Here is an 18,776-nt window from a genome sequence, read left to right as displayed (position 1 = left end):
TTACAAAACAATGTAAAACATTGAGCGCAACATTCCCAAGCGCCAGCAACGAAATAGATGTCGCTTTGTCCCGTTTTTAGGTGAACAAATTCAGGCGAATGGTTCTGGAAGCTGACCGGAAACCGCAACCATTTCTGGTACTTCTCTGGAGCTTCTTCCACGCGGAACCCGCGACTGCACCAAACACGCTAAACACCAAACACGTTCAACACCTGCAATACTGGTTTGAACGCATTTAGGAATTTTCGCTTGCACTTTCAGTTAGATGACATATAGCCCATACCCGAACAAAACTTATAACACTTGTGGCTTATTAAAAATTTTCTTTCAAAAGAACTGCATGGCATCTACCATAAAAACTTACATGTCGGGAATTAACTTTTTCGAAAGTTATATGATTATTAGGACCTTTCAACAGTATTATTCTAAACAAGTAACCTGAAGGATGTAGTAGGTCAAGGTCATCAGCGCACAAGGCAGACACAATGCGCCATATTGCGCTGCATATTCTTCTCTCCATAACAGGCCCTTACCCACGTTTGCTATAACATGTATGAGATTTAACTATTCAAAGCAATTTTTTATTGGTATATTTCGGGTTATTCCGAATAAGCCAGCTGACCGCCCCTGATAGAGCATGCGCCTGAAACCAGGTACGGGACGGCGACCTGTCAATAGCAAACGATGCGAAACATGTCCGGGTAGGTTAATTAGGTAAAACTTGTGACCCCAAACAAAAGTAATGGCCCGTGCCTGATGAAAGCGGTCACCGAATATCTAGCTAAAACTCTTAAGTCAGGTACCGACTTTTACCACAGTGACGCGGCGCCGGTTACTAGACAACAAGTCACGACCGTCTTATCTTAATGCATAAAAGCGTAGAGGCCTGGACACTAGTTTGTATAAATATCACATGTTTCGCAAAGGCAGGGCTACAGACCTGGCCAACAAGGGGGTTCCCGATGATATAATTAGGTAAATAGGTAAAACACATTCAAATGTTAAATTCGGCAATTCAAGCGGTGTCGGGTTATATTAGCGCGTGAAATATGATTAAAATTGGGAAATATTTTAACGTGAATATGCCTCAATTGTTTATTTTACAGACACCTGTGTTCTGGATGACTCTTTCCCACGTCAGGCCGGCGCAAGAGCAAGGGTGAGTCGTTAGAAACACAGGTCTGTTATGTTCCCCGCCTAAAATCATAATCATTCACGACATAAGGCAAATCCCTTGTGAGGCAATCGCCAACCAAATCGCTAAGGAGATCCGTTACCTACAGTCGGCTTTCGCAGATTGTACCATTATGTGGGATAATATCTTAGACCGGTTTAAATGGCGACCCACTGATTTCCCAGGAAATGCAATACAATCCATAAGACGGCGTCTGAACAGACAGAGTAGGAGCTAGACCAGTGCTCATACCAAAAGCGATGTACTCAATATTGACATGGAGACCAGTGTCCAAGGATTCTATCCACCCGACGGGTTAAACATCTCTGCAGTCGGGCTTGAAATTAACCTTGACGCGTTAAAAGATATGATACTCAAGCATATTCAGTAAATAGGAACTATAGTCGAACAATAAGGCGTTAAATATCACCGTCAGAATTGTACGAGGATATATTTTATAGCATTAAGTTTATTGTGGCGTAAAATTCTATCGGCGGATTTGATTGTTGGCACATAAATAACTATGAGGCTCATTAATTTAATACGCAATGCATTAATTTACAATACGCATTGGATCTGTGGCCTTTCCCAGTGTTTATGCAGCTCCGGCCATATGTACTCTACATTTGGTTAAAGGTTACAGTCCACTAATTTTGATTTAATTATAGTAAATACGTTTAGTAATGGCAGGAAGGCGTCGGGTTTGAGTGGTTTTCCAGTCTTGCATGGCCGTCAGGAAGTGTATTTCCGACAGTTTACAATGTGTCATGGTTGGGTTGCCATTTGTAGTAATCAGAACGTGTCTTGTTTACTATTGGAGCTCGTAGCTCTGGTATATGTTTCAAACAAGTCGGAACCAGCAGTGCTAGATCCGGTATACAATATTAAAGATCCGGGACAATAATAAAACGTAAAACGTAATTGGTTTCAGTTTATTTTATTTTACAGGATACAAATAATTTTACAAACAAGTATCCCGTTATAACCAGAGCTGCGTGGAAGCCCTCCGAACTCATAGCTGACATAGCGCCGGCATTACATGTTGTCGCACCAGCTACAATATGAAATAGAGCACTAAGTGAATTAATAACTATGATATGGTGTTATATATATATATATATATATATATATATATATATATATATATATATATATATATATATATATATATTACTGGAACATTAACTTTCATGTTATATCTGTTTAAAGCATATAGTAGAAATACAGATGGTTTGTTATAAAAGTAAGATCGTAATATATTTTACCAAGCGAGCACCAAAGGCTTTATCGCACGATAGTTGAAGTCATGACTAAAATATTTACTTAAATAAATTGCAAACGTACATTGAATCAACCAATTCGTTTGATCTATATTTAGGAAAAGTGTCCACGTAATTCCGGATCAATATCTATATGAAAAACTACAGAAACAAGTCAATTAGTCGAATGTTTAAACATAAACCCCATTAAATGACACAGGGCCAAAGCCAATGACACAGAACAGAAAAACAATTATTCATAACCCAGAATCACGGAACAACAACAAAAATGTCCATAAACGACACTCTACACACATAATATATAACACTACGGGTGTTTATCAAGTCCTGTTAGACACCGCCTTGGAGCAGTCTGTAAAATGCAAATTTACTAGGGTTTTAAACTCGTTCTTATGCACAACGTCACACTTATCCCAACAATCCCTAATAAAGAAAACACGTAAATGGTAAAGCTTTTCAAAGTATGTTCATGGTCACTGCACTAGCTATATGTGGTTTACTTATATAAATAATACGGCACATTATTAAAGTTTAGATATGATAACGCGCTAATACCTCCGGGGGAGGGGCGTCTCCATAAAGGTAGTAACTCTAAATATCTTAAATCTGTATTAGCACCACAAATGGCAATACATCAATAATTTTGATTTCCCCAACGTCATGTTCATTTTCAATGTGGTTCAAATCCAATTCACACAAATATGTAGCAAATTATTAAAACTAGGGCACTAAGATGATTTCAATGTACGTCTACAATCGACTAAGATATTTATTTAAACGGCCCCGCGTTTCCTTTCGTTAGCGCTGGATCACGTTCATATATATGCAAACTGTGCATGTTGTCTTGTGAGTTTTTTGTTTGTGCGCCTGTTTTTCATTGGTATTTTGTTCGTTGTAATACAGTATAGGGTCGGCATTAGATTTTGAATAATGAACATGTTCCTGTGGATGTGTTTGCCTTTTATGAGCCTATTCGGTTTGTGTCTCAATCATTGATTTCTAATATGTACCATATGTTTCCGGCACGGATAAAAATCTTCGACCAAAGTTCACGTTTGAAAGCCGGAAACGAGGTTTGCCGAGTTAACATTCACGCAGTGTGATCTAGGGTAGGATGTTTCAATCCGGATCGGCAACACATGATTGATCAATTATCTTGAGTACCTTAAAATTATCCGTGTTTTTAAACATTGACGCGTAGTAATCAATAATCAGTAATATTCGTAGTAAAGAAGAACGTTGACGTCAAATAGTTCTTGGGCTGTTCTTCACTTTCATTTTAATATAAAGTATTTTGTTTTTGTATATTTAATTGCGCTTTATTTAAATGACATAATATTATTCACAAAACACATGTAAAAAACAATTATCAGAAATGGCGTGAAACTGCGCGTAACTCATCCGGCATGTTGGGGTGCCAGGCGTAATATTCAGCACGGCTAAATTTACCCATTGCAAGAACACGATAAAACTATTATGGTGCCCCTTGACCTATGTATTCCTAATGCACATTGAGTCGGCACTTGTTTTTAAATACGAAAATTAATTTAATGAAACACACTTACCGTCCAAGAGGATATAGGTGTTTGTTGAATTTGTACATGTAGTTAGTACGTTGTCACTGATGGCGATACTTTTCAACCCGTTCGTGTCTGAGGTGATGTTAATACGTATTGTATCGCTGACCATCTTCTTTATCTGTACGAGGCACCACCCCTCTGGTGTATACGTACTTGTGTACAGGTGCTGATATTTTTTAATCAAAGAAGAACCTCCATTCTTCAGGAATTTCTGGGTGCAAAAAGCTACATAATCTCCGTTGATATAAAAATGAGTATTCTCCTTGTCGTTGGTGTCCCAGGAACAGGAGCAGGAGTCTGATTTCAGTTCAAATTTGCAATTATTGAAATCTGCAATGGAAAAAGAGCACACATTAACAAGTCTTAAATAAGCATTTAATATCAGAGTAAAACCATTTGCTCGTCCCCATAGCGAACATATATATTGTATGAATTTGTTATGCTCCAAACACATCTTTTTATGATTCTATGTTTTAAACTAGATATATTGATATGGTTTTATGTTTTAAACTAGGTATATCAAATGAGACAAGCCTTAAAAATATTGTAATTGATTCCGCTCCTTTATCATGATATTGTATATACGCCTTTTCAAAAGGTATATACGATTGCTTGATACCTCCATATAGAATATCAAATGGTGCAATCGTCTCTAGCATTTAGTCTAGCATTTGGTTCTCATTTTCTGCACTATAAATATTTTTTAGTTCTATATTTAATTACTGAATCATCTGTTTGTATAGTTTAAATGAAAAGAGGCGAAAAGAGGAGATATTGTCAAATTATCGATAAAATATTGGAAACTACAGGGATAGGCCCAGTAGTCAGGAAATCAAATATAAACCTTGATCATGATAGAAAAAACTTCAGGGAAACTTTAATTGATGAACAAAAAAACTATGATGAAACATTTTGATTGTAACCGCACAGGTACACTAATGCATCACTCAGTATCCTACTTAGTTACATTACTTTACGTTCATGAAGATGACAATCCCGGAAAAGAATACCTCTAATTTATTATGACAGTAAGCCAAATACTGTTAATTAAATACAGGGAACTGTTAAGTTGCATAAAGGTTTAACTAATGACAAAAGTAGCATTATTTGTGAAACATTTAAAATGTAACGTCAGTCAACCATGTAAGTTTCACCCATTCGCTCTACTGATCAAAGGCCAGAGGAGCTTATGCGATGGCGTGTTGTATGTACGTCGTATGTGCGTCCGTGCGTCCGTGCGTCAGTGCGTCCGTGCGTCGGTAAATAATTGGTTGTGAACACGATAAAGTCTTCAGTCTTAGATATCCATGAGAGCTCGGTTCCTGTTGAAAACCAGCCAGATCCGCCCAAGCCTGGGTGGATTATGGCTCTTGTAACAAAATGATAACCATTGTTGGGGTTGAAGCAAAGATTTTTCATAAAAATCTTGATCAAAAAAGAAAGAGACGAATGTAACATAATGATCTGATTAAGGTTATTTTTATGATATAATTAGCTTTTATTTAAATGGATATTTGTCTTCATACTGAATATTTAGTAATTATTGTAGGTCATATTTGGTCATTAATGAATGCGGAAATGATTGACAGGCGACTTGATTCAAATGCACAGTAGTGCATAAATTGTCATGTTGGGAATTAGATTAGAACGTTACATTGTACTTAGAACTATATTTTTATATCTATAAAGAACATTTTAAATAAAAAATGAACATTGAGAGAAATAAATGAGAAAAAACTTGTTTTAGCATGTGCTTTGGTTTTATGTTTTATTCTCCCTTGCCCTTTTCAAAAAGAGATCAACATTACAGTTTAAATGGGTTGGTTGATTTTTAGCTCTATTGGCCAAAGGCCAGAAGAGTTTATGCGATGGTGTAGGGAATGTCGTTCTTGCGCTTGTCTGAGGATCATTGCTTGTGAATGTGTGTTCAAATTATGCCCCTGTGGTCATTTCTGGCCACGCCCAGGGGTTCATAAGTTTGGTATACTTATTAAGGGAAATGTTTAAAACTATTTTTGTCTGAAACCGCTAGGCACAGACCCTTGATATTTAGTGGTCCTCTACCAAGATTGTTCAAATTATGCACCTTGGGTCAAAACTGGTCCTGCCCCAGGGGTCACAAGTTTCCTAGAGATTAATATAAGAAAAACTGTAAAATTATTATTGTTTCAAACCGCAAAGCTCATACCTTTGATATTTGTTGTGGAGCATCATATGATGGCCCTCTACAAAGACGGTGTACAGTTTTGAAAACAATTATCAATGTTGTCTTTGGATGAACTTAAATTCGACCTTTTGACCTTCTTTCTACTTTATGAAGCAACAACAATGAAATTTGTACCATGTGTACAGTTTTGAAAAACAAATATATTTTTTGTAATTTGATTACTTTGTTTGTGACCTTTTGACCTACTTTCTTATTTTTGAAGTTACAGCAATGTAATTTGGACCATGTGCACATTTTTGAAAACAATTATCAAAGTTGTCCGTGAATGACCTTGAATGTGACCTCCTGACTTATTTTTTTTATTTTTGAAGCTTCATCAATAAAATTTGGACTATGTGTACAGTTTTGCAAACAAGTATCAATAATGTCCTCGGATGACCTTGACTGTGACCTTTTGACCTACTTTCTTATTTTTGAAGCTCCAGCAAGGAAATTTGGACCATGTGTACAGTTTGGGAAACAATTATCAATGTTGTACTTGAATGACCTTAAATATGACCTCCTGACCTACTTTCTTAATTTAGAAATTACAGCAATAAAATTTCGACCATGTCTGCAGTTTTGCAAACAAGTATTTATGTTGTCTTCGGATGACCTTGACTGTGACCTTTTGACCGACTCTCTCATTTTTGAAGCTACAGCAATGGAATTTGGACCATGTTTACAGTTTTGAAAACAAATATCAATGATGTGCTTGGATGACATTGACTGTGACCTATTGACTTTTTGAATTTGGAAGCTACAGCAATGAAATTTGGACCATGTGTACAGTTTTGAAAACAAATATTTATGTTGTCTTCGGATGACCTTGATTGTGACCTTTTGATCCACAAGAACCATGCCAGTAGTTTATAGACCTTTATGGGCCTCTTGTTTTTTTAATTACAGCAATTATACCGATTTTCCTCATGCCGTTTGTAATTTATTGATATGTAATGTTTGAACAAGGCTCAGTGTTTTTAATCTGGCAATCCAATGTATAGTTCTTTTATTGAGTAAAAGTATATAAAAATACTCCTCCTTTTCCAGGGTAAGATACATATTTCATACATATACGATTTTAAAAAGACACAACATTTATTGTCCGCCGAAAAAGTCACCCTTCTTCGTATTAGTATTAGTAAGCTCTTATTGACACGGTTGTCAAGTCTTTGTAAATCCTTACTGCTTACCTTCACTTGCATCTGTATCCGAAAATAAGCACAGGAACGCCATTGCAATTAAATAGACGCGTAATATCTGCAAATAAAATTGTATTTAAAATTACATGTATCCTTGTATTTGCAATGATAAAGAAATGATATAAACACATATATATACATATATATCGATATTAATTTGAGCGATCCCATGCAAACTAGGTATATGTGCATTGCCTCTTCTCACTAAGCGCAGCTCTTAAACTCAAACAGCAAGTTGGTAATGTGTCTTTGTATACCCACTTTATAGAACGTATTTTATATCGATTTTTGATTAGCATTAGCTATAAAAGAAATTGAGACCGGATTGTAATTGCATGAATTGAATCTGTAATAAAAGACTTAAGATATTTCGAGAAGTTGGAGCTGATAGACAGTTCGTCATCTTATCGCCATAACGCATTATGTCATTGTTTTGCATATTTTAAGTAAATCAAATCTAAAGTTCAATTGAGTGAGTTACGAGGTTTGAAATGTGGGGTTTAAACTAAATGGGAAATGTTTTGTCAAGACAAAAGCAAGTATCACCATATGACCTAAAACTGATTTAGGGGTTAAACTGCACAACTTTTTTGCACAATTAGTATATTCCTTAAGATTACAGACAACTATAATTTTATTTCAAGTAAGTTATTTTACTATTATCATGATGGTGGTTGCAATTGTTACTAATAGCGCATTGATTGTGCTATATATGAAATCAAAATACTTACTTTACTGTATGAAATTTTTAATGATTGATATAGACTTGAAACCAAGTTTCCCGTCCGATTATCCCGTCCTTTCACCATTTTATCCATCTGTCCGTCACATTTAACTGTAAAGAGCTTTTCAAGTACTTCTTTGGACCTACATATTAAAAATGTTTCAGAACATTATTAACATGAACTTGTGTTTATGAATACAGACACACAGCCTGATACAGTTAAATATAATATTATGATACTTATGATATGATAAAATAATAACATTTCATTTTCAAAAATAAACATACTAAGATACAAGTATTATAACAATGGGAAAAAGAAGTCGTGCTCTAATTGTAAGAGTACATGTATATCTTAAAAAACAATAAACACATCCTATTTAAGTATGACGTTTTATATGAAACATACATCCAATATCATCATGAAAACGCTTTTATTGAATATTAATTATATACTCAATTGTATCAGCATGTTGATCCTGTCAATATATCTATTTATTTAATTCTCTAATTCGGGCCTGTAGTTTAGGACCAAAAAAAAAGGAATATTGTATTCTAAGTCAGACACTATATGCGCAACGGAATTTCAAAATCAATAGGGGCCATCTACTGGTCACAACCAACCTCCAAGTCAAGTTTAAGGAGTATAGGACAAGGCATTGTCGAGGTATCACTCGGACTAGCTTTTCGCATTTATGGTCAATGTAGCCATGACCTTTGACCTGATGTCCTAAAATCAATAGGGGTCATTTCTGGTCACTTCCAATCTCCAAGTCAATTTGAGTACAATACGCTGAGGCATTGTTAAGTTATCTCTCGGACAAGCGTTTTGCATTCAGGGTGACAGTGACCTTTGGGCCGATGATCTCAAAATCGAAAGGGGTCATCTAGTGGTCACGCCTAACCTTCAAGTTAAGTTTGAGGACCATAGGACCAGGCATTATTGCGTAATTACTTGGACAAGCTCGAACGAACGACCTACCAACCGACTGACCGACATGTGCAATTCAATATATCCCCTTCTTCGTAGGAGGGGAGGGGGCATCATAAAATTGTTTTTAACATTTAAAATTTGTACAACTCACACTTACCGACACTTCTATATAAGCATTATGTAAAAGTCTTAACTTCAATATGTCACCTAATCTTGCAAAACATATTTCTTTACAAATAAAATTCTCATATAAAGATAAATAATAATCAATAAAGTTTGCACTTACATTTCCTCTGAACCAGTCAGCGTTCTTGACTAAAACGTGCCTAGTATATTTAACTTTATGAAAGAAGATGATACCTTGAACTTCAAATAAATGTCTGTTTTTTAATCATAGGTGACGTACAGTCTTTTTATAGTCCTTTTGGGATCCCTGTGGAAATCTCCCATCGATGAATAATACGTAGTTTTAATATTTTAACCAATAGTCAAGATCCAATGTCAGCCTAAAGATAAGATCATGATTCACAGGGTAGTACACAATGTTAATAATGTATCTATATTTCGGTTCACATTACATTATGTGCAGGGTTTAATAAAAATGTGCAAAATAAATCAAGTTGCCCAGATGTTGAAAACATGTTTATAAAATATAATATAATACTGGCCAGAACAGAGAGGTTTAAGTTTTCGTCGATACTTACTTACAAGAAAAAAGCACATCGAATGTTTGCATTTTCTAATTCGCCCATTTATACACGATTCAAAATGAAGCTCTTATTCACAAAACGCTTGTCATATGATGACAAATTATATGCATGAATTACATAATTTATATAGAAAACAAAGCTCATTAAATATATTGCGTATGTAAATTGCATTGAAAATACAAAGAACACAACTGTAATATTGCTCGTAAATGCGGACCGAAAACCGGGATCTCTATATACCATACCATATACCATGCATAAGAACATCAGGTAATAAACTTCCGAATTTACTCTTTTTTCCTTACCTCATAAGCGATACTAAAATCAGGGTCAGACTTTGTCTACAATATACTTCTTAAAAACAATTCGTTGCAAAATTAATTTGCTATCAAAGTGTCATGTTTGACGTACATGTTTTAATATAGGTTTTTAGTAAAACAGCAAACTTAACTGTTTTATAACAGAGCATTTTACTATTCTTATCACCAAATTAGTGAACACCTATAACAAATGGGGTTAAAAGAAAAATTACATTCAATTAATTCAATGCAAAACTATGATTTTTTATTAAATTTGTCGAATGGACAAACGTAAAAGCTGTTTGTTTGACCCAGGTTTGAACCGGGTTTCGAGATAACATTTCGAAACCAAGGCTTCAAAAGATACGAATTATAGGGAAATCTGAGAGGACATTTCCACTTGATATTGTTATGAAATAGATAGCCCATGAATGTAAGCATTTTTTAACCATATCAACTATCAAAATAATGTAAGATTGCACGCGTTCAGTATTGACTTACTCAACTATTTTTGTTTCTTCGTCATACAACCCATCAGATACCAAATGCAAACATTTTCCGCCTTGTGCCAAACGCAGATGAGGATAGATTCAATCTGACAAGATGAATCAGGCAGTTCTGTTTGCGTTTTTTTCTTTGGAATTTGTATGGATTTGTTCAGTCAAATGGTTCGATTATTTGTTGTTTTTATTGGGGATTTTAAATCTCCATCAGACTTTTAATATTGATGTATGTTATTGAATATGAATCTATTCATTTGAACATTGACCACCTTTACTTGACTAATAGATATTAACAAACTGCGTCTTGTCTATTGGCCCAGGATCTGTTTAAATAAACGGACGGGCCGGATTATCTTCAAAAACGGCTGAACCCTGATTAAAATGGCTACATCATATTCGACAAAATTATATTTTAAAAGTAATATATTATGTAAGTAATAATAAAGGTTTTCAGAATGCATCTTTTTAAATAAATGGTCTGAGAAGACTCATATTAATAACCTTTTATAAAACAATGAAGACTACAGGGAAAAACCCTGTTAAAAGGCATAAGGTTAGGGACAAAAACACTTAACGAGAGACTCTGGCTGTGAGTTTGAAATCATATTGATATGATTGTTTTATTATATTATAGTTTATGGATATAATGTATTTTGCATTATATTATTAAGAGAGGTATCAAGCTATGGTGAGCTAGTGGTCACTAATTGCTGATTTACCAAAAGTAATGTACGGCAGATTTGAAAAATAACGCTTTCCTATTGGAAAAAATATAACTTCGAACACTATATACGATACGTAATTAAATAGAAAGAAAATAAACACATTTTTTAAAACTTATTAAATAATTTTAAATCATTAAATTTTGCATAGGATGACAATATTACAAAAGAACTATTGATTTATTTTGTATTCTCCTATTTTCGAAGAACCAATTATTTATGTGTGTCATGTTATATTTGGCGGTTTTGCGCTTTATATACTCAGTTTCAAAAACACGTGTGCACTCAGGTTTTCGTTAAATTTAAGTATTATGATGTTTGATAACATACTTTGTAGCAATTTCTGCTCAATTGCATGTGCCTGTATTATTTAGTAATTTAAAAGATGTTTGCAAACTAAGGTAGATAAGAGTAAAATAAGCAAGGAAGCAAAGTGTGAAATAATAAATGTTTAATATAGTGTAAGACCACCTCTTCTGTTAATGCAAGCCACGTTGAGGCAGAGCATTGAACATAATAAATGCTATGCCGTTCCTAAATGAGAAAGTGTTTAAGGTTGTTAATAAAGCCTCTTGACTTCACTGACCAAGCTCGTCTAAAAATAGAATCAGAGCCCAACCTCCCCCCACCCACTGAGCATCTCGATAACGCGGAAACAGGACTTCTACATAGTTAAAGATTTCGATTTTTTTCCCAACAATATTTTTAAATACCCTCAAATTATTGTCAAATGTATTCGCATGGCTTTATTATTTGGATGTTTTCTTGCTTATTTTGACATATATTTACAACAATAGAAATAATAAGGATTGGAAAACAAGCTACTTAAAAACTTATGTATATTCCGTTCCTAATAGTTATTTAGTTAAATAAACATATAATATTCAAATCCGATCAAGATGTTTAAAAAAAAGATTTGTGGTATATTTGCTTACATACTGTTATCATTTCTAAAAACATGTAACTTTATTTTAATGTTACATTAACTGTTGTTATCATCTAGTCATATCTTTATAGGGAGCAGTGAGGGCAGACTCTCGCTATACCTCAATAATGAGGAACATTATGCACTTGAAGCAAAGGTCATCTGCTGGCATTTCCGCAGAATCTTCAGGTTGATGGGAGGAAACACTTTTCACCAGACGTAAACGGTATGGGTTCAATAACAGTCCCCTTGGCCTTTATTTGGTGATTGGATATCAGTTACCATATGTTGGGTCTCAGACAATAGTGGTTGTTTGGTAGGGGATGACAGGTTTCCTTCGAGTGTTGGTGGCCATTTTCTTTTTTTAGCAGAAGCTTGAATAACGATGTGATTTTTCTTTGATCCATGACAAATTGCAGATTTTGCCGGTGTATTTTCTTTATATATTTCTGATGGTGCTGTTGTTGCTCCTGGTATGTGTGACCGGCTCGTTGGATAAATTCCAGCTTTCTAAACGAGGAGATCAGATTCTGTGCCATAACCCCCTTGCTTTAGTCCTTCCCCGATATTGCTGCAACATTGTAACGGTTCAGCTGCATCCCAGGATTCTTCCTCATAAACGTAGGGTAATCTGAATAACAGAGACTTTTCAGCGGGGCAAAGCAGCATCCAGGGGTAGTGTGACATGTGAAGTGTGAGGAGGCAGTACAAAACAATACAACATTCAATTTGATGTGACTTGTGGCAATCAAATAAAACAAGCATTGGATGTCCACTGGTGTTGAAATGGTGCAGGAAGTGGGTCTCAAGGTACTTCAGACATTGGCCCAGCTGATTCTTGGCTTGCCCCATCCATCAAGTTGTCGTTCCATCTCTTGCCAGGAAAAATGTAGTACGTGGAACATGCATGCTTGCGGCACTTCCACATCCTATTGTTGTTTCCTTCTGGCCTCTATTGGATGTCATAAAGTCTCTCAGGGTACACTCGAAGATCCCATACACCCTAGAAACCTTGTGTACAGACATCATCTTCTCTATTGACGCCTCTTCTTTTGCAAACAGTTGAAAACTGAAATGAACAAAACAAATCTAAAATCTTACCCACTAATAAAAAAACAAACCCATCGGAAATTAACTTCAGTAGATATCAATGGCAAAAATGTAAGTTACGTGACCGCGAATAAACGCGTGACATCATCAACATATATAGATAAAGTCGAAAAATCAGATCTGGCATTTGCGAGATTCCAACAAAAGCACAACATAAGGAAGTTGGTAATTGCTGTCTTGCATTTAACTGTATGGGCAGATTTCGAACTTCATGTATTTCATAGCGCAAAAAATATAATTCCAGCATAGTGAAAGGGTTTCAGATGAAAATTGAAATGTCTATTAATATATTTGAGAAGTTTTGAAAATATTTTAAAAATATATAGATTTTAAATCCTGCCGAACGAGCTAACAATATTCTATTTACATTGCCTTTTCTTTGATATAGGAATACGTTATTGTAAGTGTAAAATATAGTTTTGTATCAAAATAAACGTCTGATAATGGCAGATACGGACGATTGTGCAGACAGCTCATGTGCAAACGGAGCTACCTGTACTCACGGCATTAACAGCTAAAGTTAAATAGTTTGGTATCAAAACGAACGTTTGATACATGTAGATAAAGACGATTGTTCCAGCAGCCCATGTGTGAACGGAGCAATCTGTACTGACGGCACTAACAGCTACAGCTGTTCGTGTGTTGAAGGCTGGGCGAGAACAACGTGTGCAATCAGTAATTTTCTAGAGATGTTCTATTATCATTGCCTTTCCGTCGATACTATAATCATAATTTTGCAGATACGTACGATTGTGAAGGCGAAACATTTAAAAACCGAGTCACATGTACTGACGGCATTAACAGCTTCACCTGAGCATGTGGCAACAGCTTAGTGGGACCAACCTTTGAAATTTGTATATGTCCGAAGGTTTTCTCTCAACATTATATTTTAACCTAAATGCATGAATATCTTATTTGCATGAGGTCTGATGTTATAATCAAAGTTGGCTAATTATGCAGATACGGACGATAGTGCTCATGTCAACTAAGAATGTGTCCTAAGACTAGCTTTTAAGCACTCTGTTTTATCCTAAATGCGTACAAATATGTGATTGTCTTTCAATCAAGTTTGATATCATAATAATAGTTGGCTATTTTAGCAGATACCATCGTTTGTGCTGGTGACCCATGTAAGAACGGAGCCACTTATATTGACGGCATTAACATTTTCACCTGTGCATGTAAAAACAGCTGGGAAGGACAAACCTGTGAAATTAGTAAGTGTCCTCAAATCTTCATTTAGCATGGTAATGTGTCCTACATTTATAACGATTTGTTATTGTCATTAAATAAAGAATGATTGTTTACTCAGCAATTTCATTTCAAACGTGTATATATATATATATAAGACCAATATTAAATCAAATCGTCCACAAACACAACATTACGCTTAATGACAATACAACTTCACACCCGCTCATAAAGATTTGCTAGGCCGGAGTAAAAACCAGAGATAAAACTTCAGCCCAGTTATGAAATTCAAAAAGCTTTAAAGTGTACCCACAACACCCATCAACGAGTATGAAAAAGTAATGCAGTCATGCTATCAATGTTCAATATTGACATATATAGCAACATCGAAATAAATTCACGTTCCAAATTAATGTCAAGGTATATTTATGAACTGTAAATGTTCAGCACACCAAATAGGAAGCCCTAATTCCTGCCAGTGTGATAATACAATGAAAAATACAGGGACATATATATGTCTCCAATTTTAAAAGTCTTGGGGTTTGAGATGTCTGTCATGTATGGGTTGTTTCTGACGGCGTACACGTCATCCGCTCAAACCATATAGGTTACACCCCACCATTGTCAAGAGTACCGACACGACAGTTTCAAAATTGACATGCTTGTTTCAACTGCAACAAAGCCAATTTCAACCATTGAGACACATACTATATACGATTCGTTTAAACATTACCGACATGTAATGTTCTTCCAATTGTCTTCCTGTGTACTTTTGGTGCACAATTGGGCACCTAAACTAATTTAGAACATTATGTACATTGTTCAAATACATTTTAAGCTATAAATCTTCGTAAACCGAGGCTTGTCGGGTGCGACATATTGACTTAAGAAATGCATGTTATCGCTGTGTGTATTGAAGCAAATATTCTTCCGCAAAACGACAATCCACTCAAGAAGACGAAAATTCGTCAATTTCGAAACACGGAAATTATTATATGTACGTCCTTAAATGGTTTCATATTACAATCTAAATTGAATATTTACGCATATTTGGACGTTTGTTATAGCGACCCATGTAAGAACGGGGCTACATGTACTGACGGCATTAACAGCTACAACTGTTCATGTGTTAACGGCTGGGAGGTTACAACCTGTGAAATTAGTAAGTGCCCTATATTTCTTTATAAATATGTTATAGAAAATAAAAATAAAAGTTTCATATTATAAGAAAAGTTTTAAAATGATTAACTGTCCTCAGCTTTTTGTTGAGCATTCTAGTTTGTCTTAAATCCATAACGATATGTGATTGACATTAAATAAAGTATGCTTGTGTAATCATAGTTGACTATTTTCGCATAAACGGACGATTTGTGTTCGCTACCCATTTGACAAAGGATCCACGTGTACTGACGGCATTAACGGCTTTGCTTGTGCATGTGTAAACGGATATGAAGGACCAACTTGTGAACTTAGCTATTGTCCTAAGATTTCTTTTAACATTTTGTTTGTCTTAAATGTATAAAAATGTGTTATTGTTATAACAACATATCGTAATTTCACTCAAAGATGGCTATTTACACAGATATGGACGATTGTGTTGGTGACCCATGTGAGAACGGAGCCCTATGTACTGACGGCATTAACAGCTTTACTTGTGAATGTTTAAACGGATTTGAAGACCAACCGATGAACTTTGTAGGTGTCCCAAGATTTTCGTGTAACATTATTTGTCCCAAAATTCATAACGATGTTATTGTCATTTAACAGAGTATAATTGACTGATCAACGTTGGTTATTTACGCAGATACCGACGATTGTGCCGGCGACTTTTGTAATTATTCAACAAATAATCATGCCGAACCAGCCAGCGGTTTTCTATTTGCATTGCCTTTCCATTGATATTGAAATACGTTATTGTAAGTGTAAAAAATAGTTTGGTATTAAACTGAACGTCTGATAATTTTAGATATGGACGATTCTGCAAGCAGCCCATGTGCGAACAGAGCCACCTGTAATAATAGGTTTGACTTTCGATGACGCTCGTCCTCGATTTCGGAATAACGAGCCTTAGGTGTGTATCGAGATTCGCAAAATATTAACAGATAACTATATTGTGATATCACCACTTATGTTCATGTACATGTCAACGCCATGCGTGTCATTTACCTGTATGCAAACAAGAACATAAACTTAGGTTACGATATACGTGTATACTTATCCCACCCTTTCGACAGTTTCTCCTCTACAATTGTAATACAATGCCTCTTTTAGGATGGGGAATGCGATTTTGATCATTCTGTTTCAATGTTTTGAGTTTGTGAATATTACATTTTCTGATTGATACATATATGAAGAGTAAGTTGTGAAAATGAAAAAGTAGCGCTATTTCAAATAGAGTGGCTATAATTTTCTCAGTTTGGCATAAATATAATATTTTGCTAATTTTGCTAATGGCTAACTACTGGTGTTTTAAAATACAACTTGATTTGCACATCAACAAAAAAGATATATTGAGTATACAAATGTTTTATTTAGAATTAAATTATTTTAATTTGATTTGATTTTGATACAGAAAATATTTAATGGAGAATATTGTTGCTAGGCAACCAATGAATTTGCTGTATTTCAACACTTTTTCTTAAAACCAAGCAATATTCCACATCCAATCTCAAGAAAAACACAAAATGAAGTTGTTTACCATCATTTAAATATATATTAACAGGGTTCAGTAGTAAAAATGTTTAAATATTTGGAAACTACAGTGCAACAGTAGAGAAAACAATGATTTGTAGGATTGGCTTATTAACCAAATTTAGAAGAAGAATCCTGTTTTTATTAGTGACATTTGATTAAATGATGAATGAATTTTAACAATTCCTTACAATACTTTGAGTCATACAGAGTTTAAACGAATAATGTATAATATGTAAAAGTTTCCTTATTCTTAATTATAAAAAAGGATAGCACTGTATACTTATTCACTATGTTAAAAAGTGTTATAAATTCTAATTAAACTCATTTATATAATGTAGAAAAAAGTGATGTTACTCATATTGAGTCAAATTTGAAAACCGAGAATGTTACTTTTTAAATGAATGTGCTGATCACTGATGACAGATATCATTTGATTTTGATGAACTTTAGAAAGTCAATTTGCAAGCAGTCTTGTTGTCTGACTTAGTAACAAACCACATCTATGAACCACTTTTCTGAACATTAAAAACATTAATAACTTTTGCTAGGCAACAAAAGAAATTATCATTCATTTTAGTTATCGTCTGCTAAAAATGATTAAGCATAAGCTATACCCTGAATTGTGAGTATGAAATCACTTTATATATTTTACTATTAAATATATAATTTTTATTACAAAGAATTAAGGAAATTGTATGTACATGATAAACTGAAATATACAAATACACTTTATTAATAAGAAATATGTTCTAAATGAAAATGATATAAAACATGTAGTTTTCCATTCCTTAAGAAAATTCTTCCCTGGTTACATGTGAAGTTTAAAACTTAATGTCAGTCAAATATATTTTATGTGTTCTTTATTTGTTTACTAAGATACCCAATGACAATATTATACAATCGTTACAAGGAATCTATCGAATATAAACATTATTTTCCGCTTTGATTAATCTAAAAATCTCAAATAGTCAAACTGCCTTTCAAAACATTTACATTTACCATGGTGCCCAGTCAAAACAATTTATTTGCCATTAAAATAAACTAACCTCTGAAAGTAATGTGTATTAATGAATTGAATTCCTCTATTTGTATAAATTAAAATAATGAATTTTTGATCCCTTTATCGACTCATGTACTGGATAAAAAAAATCAACTTTGATTTATAAAAATATAATACTTTCATTTACAATGCTTAAACCAACTTTGATACATATCCTCAAATCAGATATTGTACATAGACATAGAACAAGGTCATAGAGTTTCCAATAAAGATTTCATATTGAATTCATGCAGGGGCGTAGCCAGCGTTACGTAATTACGCATCGTATCATCAATTTGAAAAATGAAAAAAAAATATGACAAAAAATGGCATCAAAGTCGAGGGCTAAGCTAAATAATGATATCAGAATAATGGGAAGATCAGCTATAGTAAGCATTGTTTCTCTGTGCTAGATAGCTTACTGAGCCTAAATTAATCAGTTGGTTACTACAAAGTCGGCGGCCTCGAACCTATAAATTCTCT

General features: G+C 34.4%; 1 protein-coding gene and 1 long non-coding RNA gene across 4 annotated transcripts in view; one reads left to right on the top strand and one right to left on the bottom strand.

Moving 5' to 3' along the window:
* The first annotated feature begins 1,117 nt into the window (after window positions 1–1,117).
* LOC128224013 (uncharacterized) overlaps window positions 1,118–18,776 on the top strand; it is a 28,334-nt gene continuing 10,675 nt past the window's right edge. The window contains exons 1-6 of one of the 3 annotated variants that reach the window (XR_008259417.1): window positions 1,118–1,159; window positions 12,352–12,485; window positions 14,473–14,586; window positions 15,628–15,722; window positions 16,143–16,255; window positions 16,527–16,631. This is a non-coding gene — a long non-coding RNA (uncharacterized LOC128224013). Of the gene's footprint in view, window positions 1,160–10,682; window positions 10,778–12,351; window positions 12,486–14,469; window positions 14,587–15,627; window positions 15,723–16,142; window positions 16,256–16,526; window positions 16,632–18,776 lie in introns of those variants that run through there. The other 2 variants (XR_008259415.1, XR_008259416.1) reach the window with 2 other exon arrangements.
* Window positions 2,096–9,516, bottom strand: LOC128224012 (uncharacterized). The gene is made up of 5 exons (XM_052933591.1): window positions 9,387–9,516; window positions 8,174–8,309; window positions 7,434–7,500; window positions 4,020–4,364; window positions 2,096–2,228 (listed from the first exon to the last, which is right to left on the bottom strand). Coding segments are annotated over exons 1-5 (672 nt in total). The 5' UTR covers window positions 9,389–9,516; the 3' UTR covers window positions 2,096–2,106.

The sequence above is a fragment of the Mya arenaria genome, chromosome 17 (assembly GCF_026914265.1).
Source record: "Mya arenaria isolate MELC-2E11 chromosome 17, ASM2691426v1".
Classification (NCBI taxonomy): domain Eukaryota; kingdom Metazoa; phylum Mollusca; class Bivalvia; order Myida; family Myidae; genus Mya; species Mya arenaria.
The sequence above is the reverse complement of the archived record's forward strand: the minus strand, read 5'-3'. Positions and strand labels throughout refer to the sequence as shown.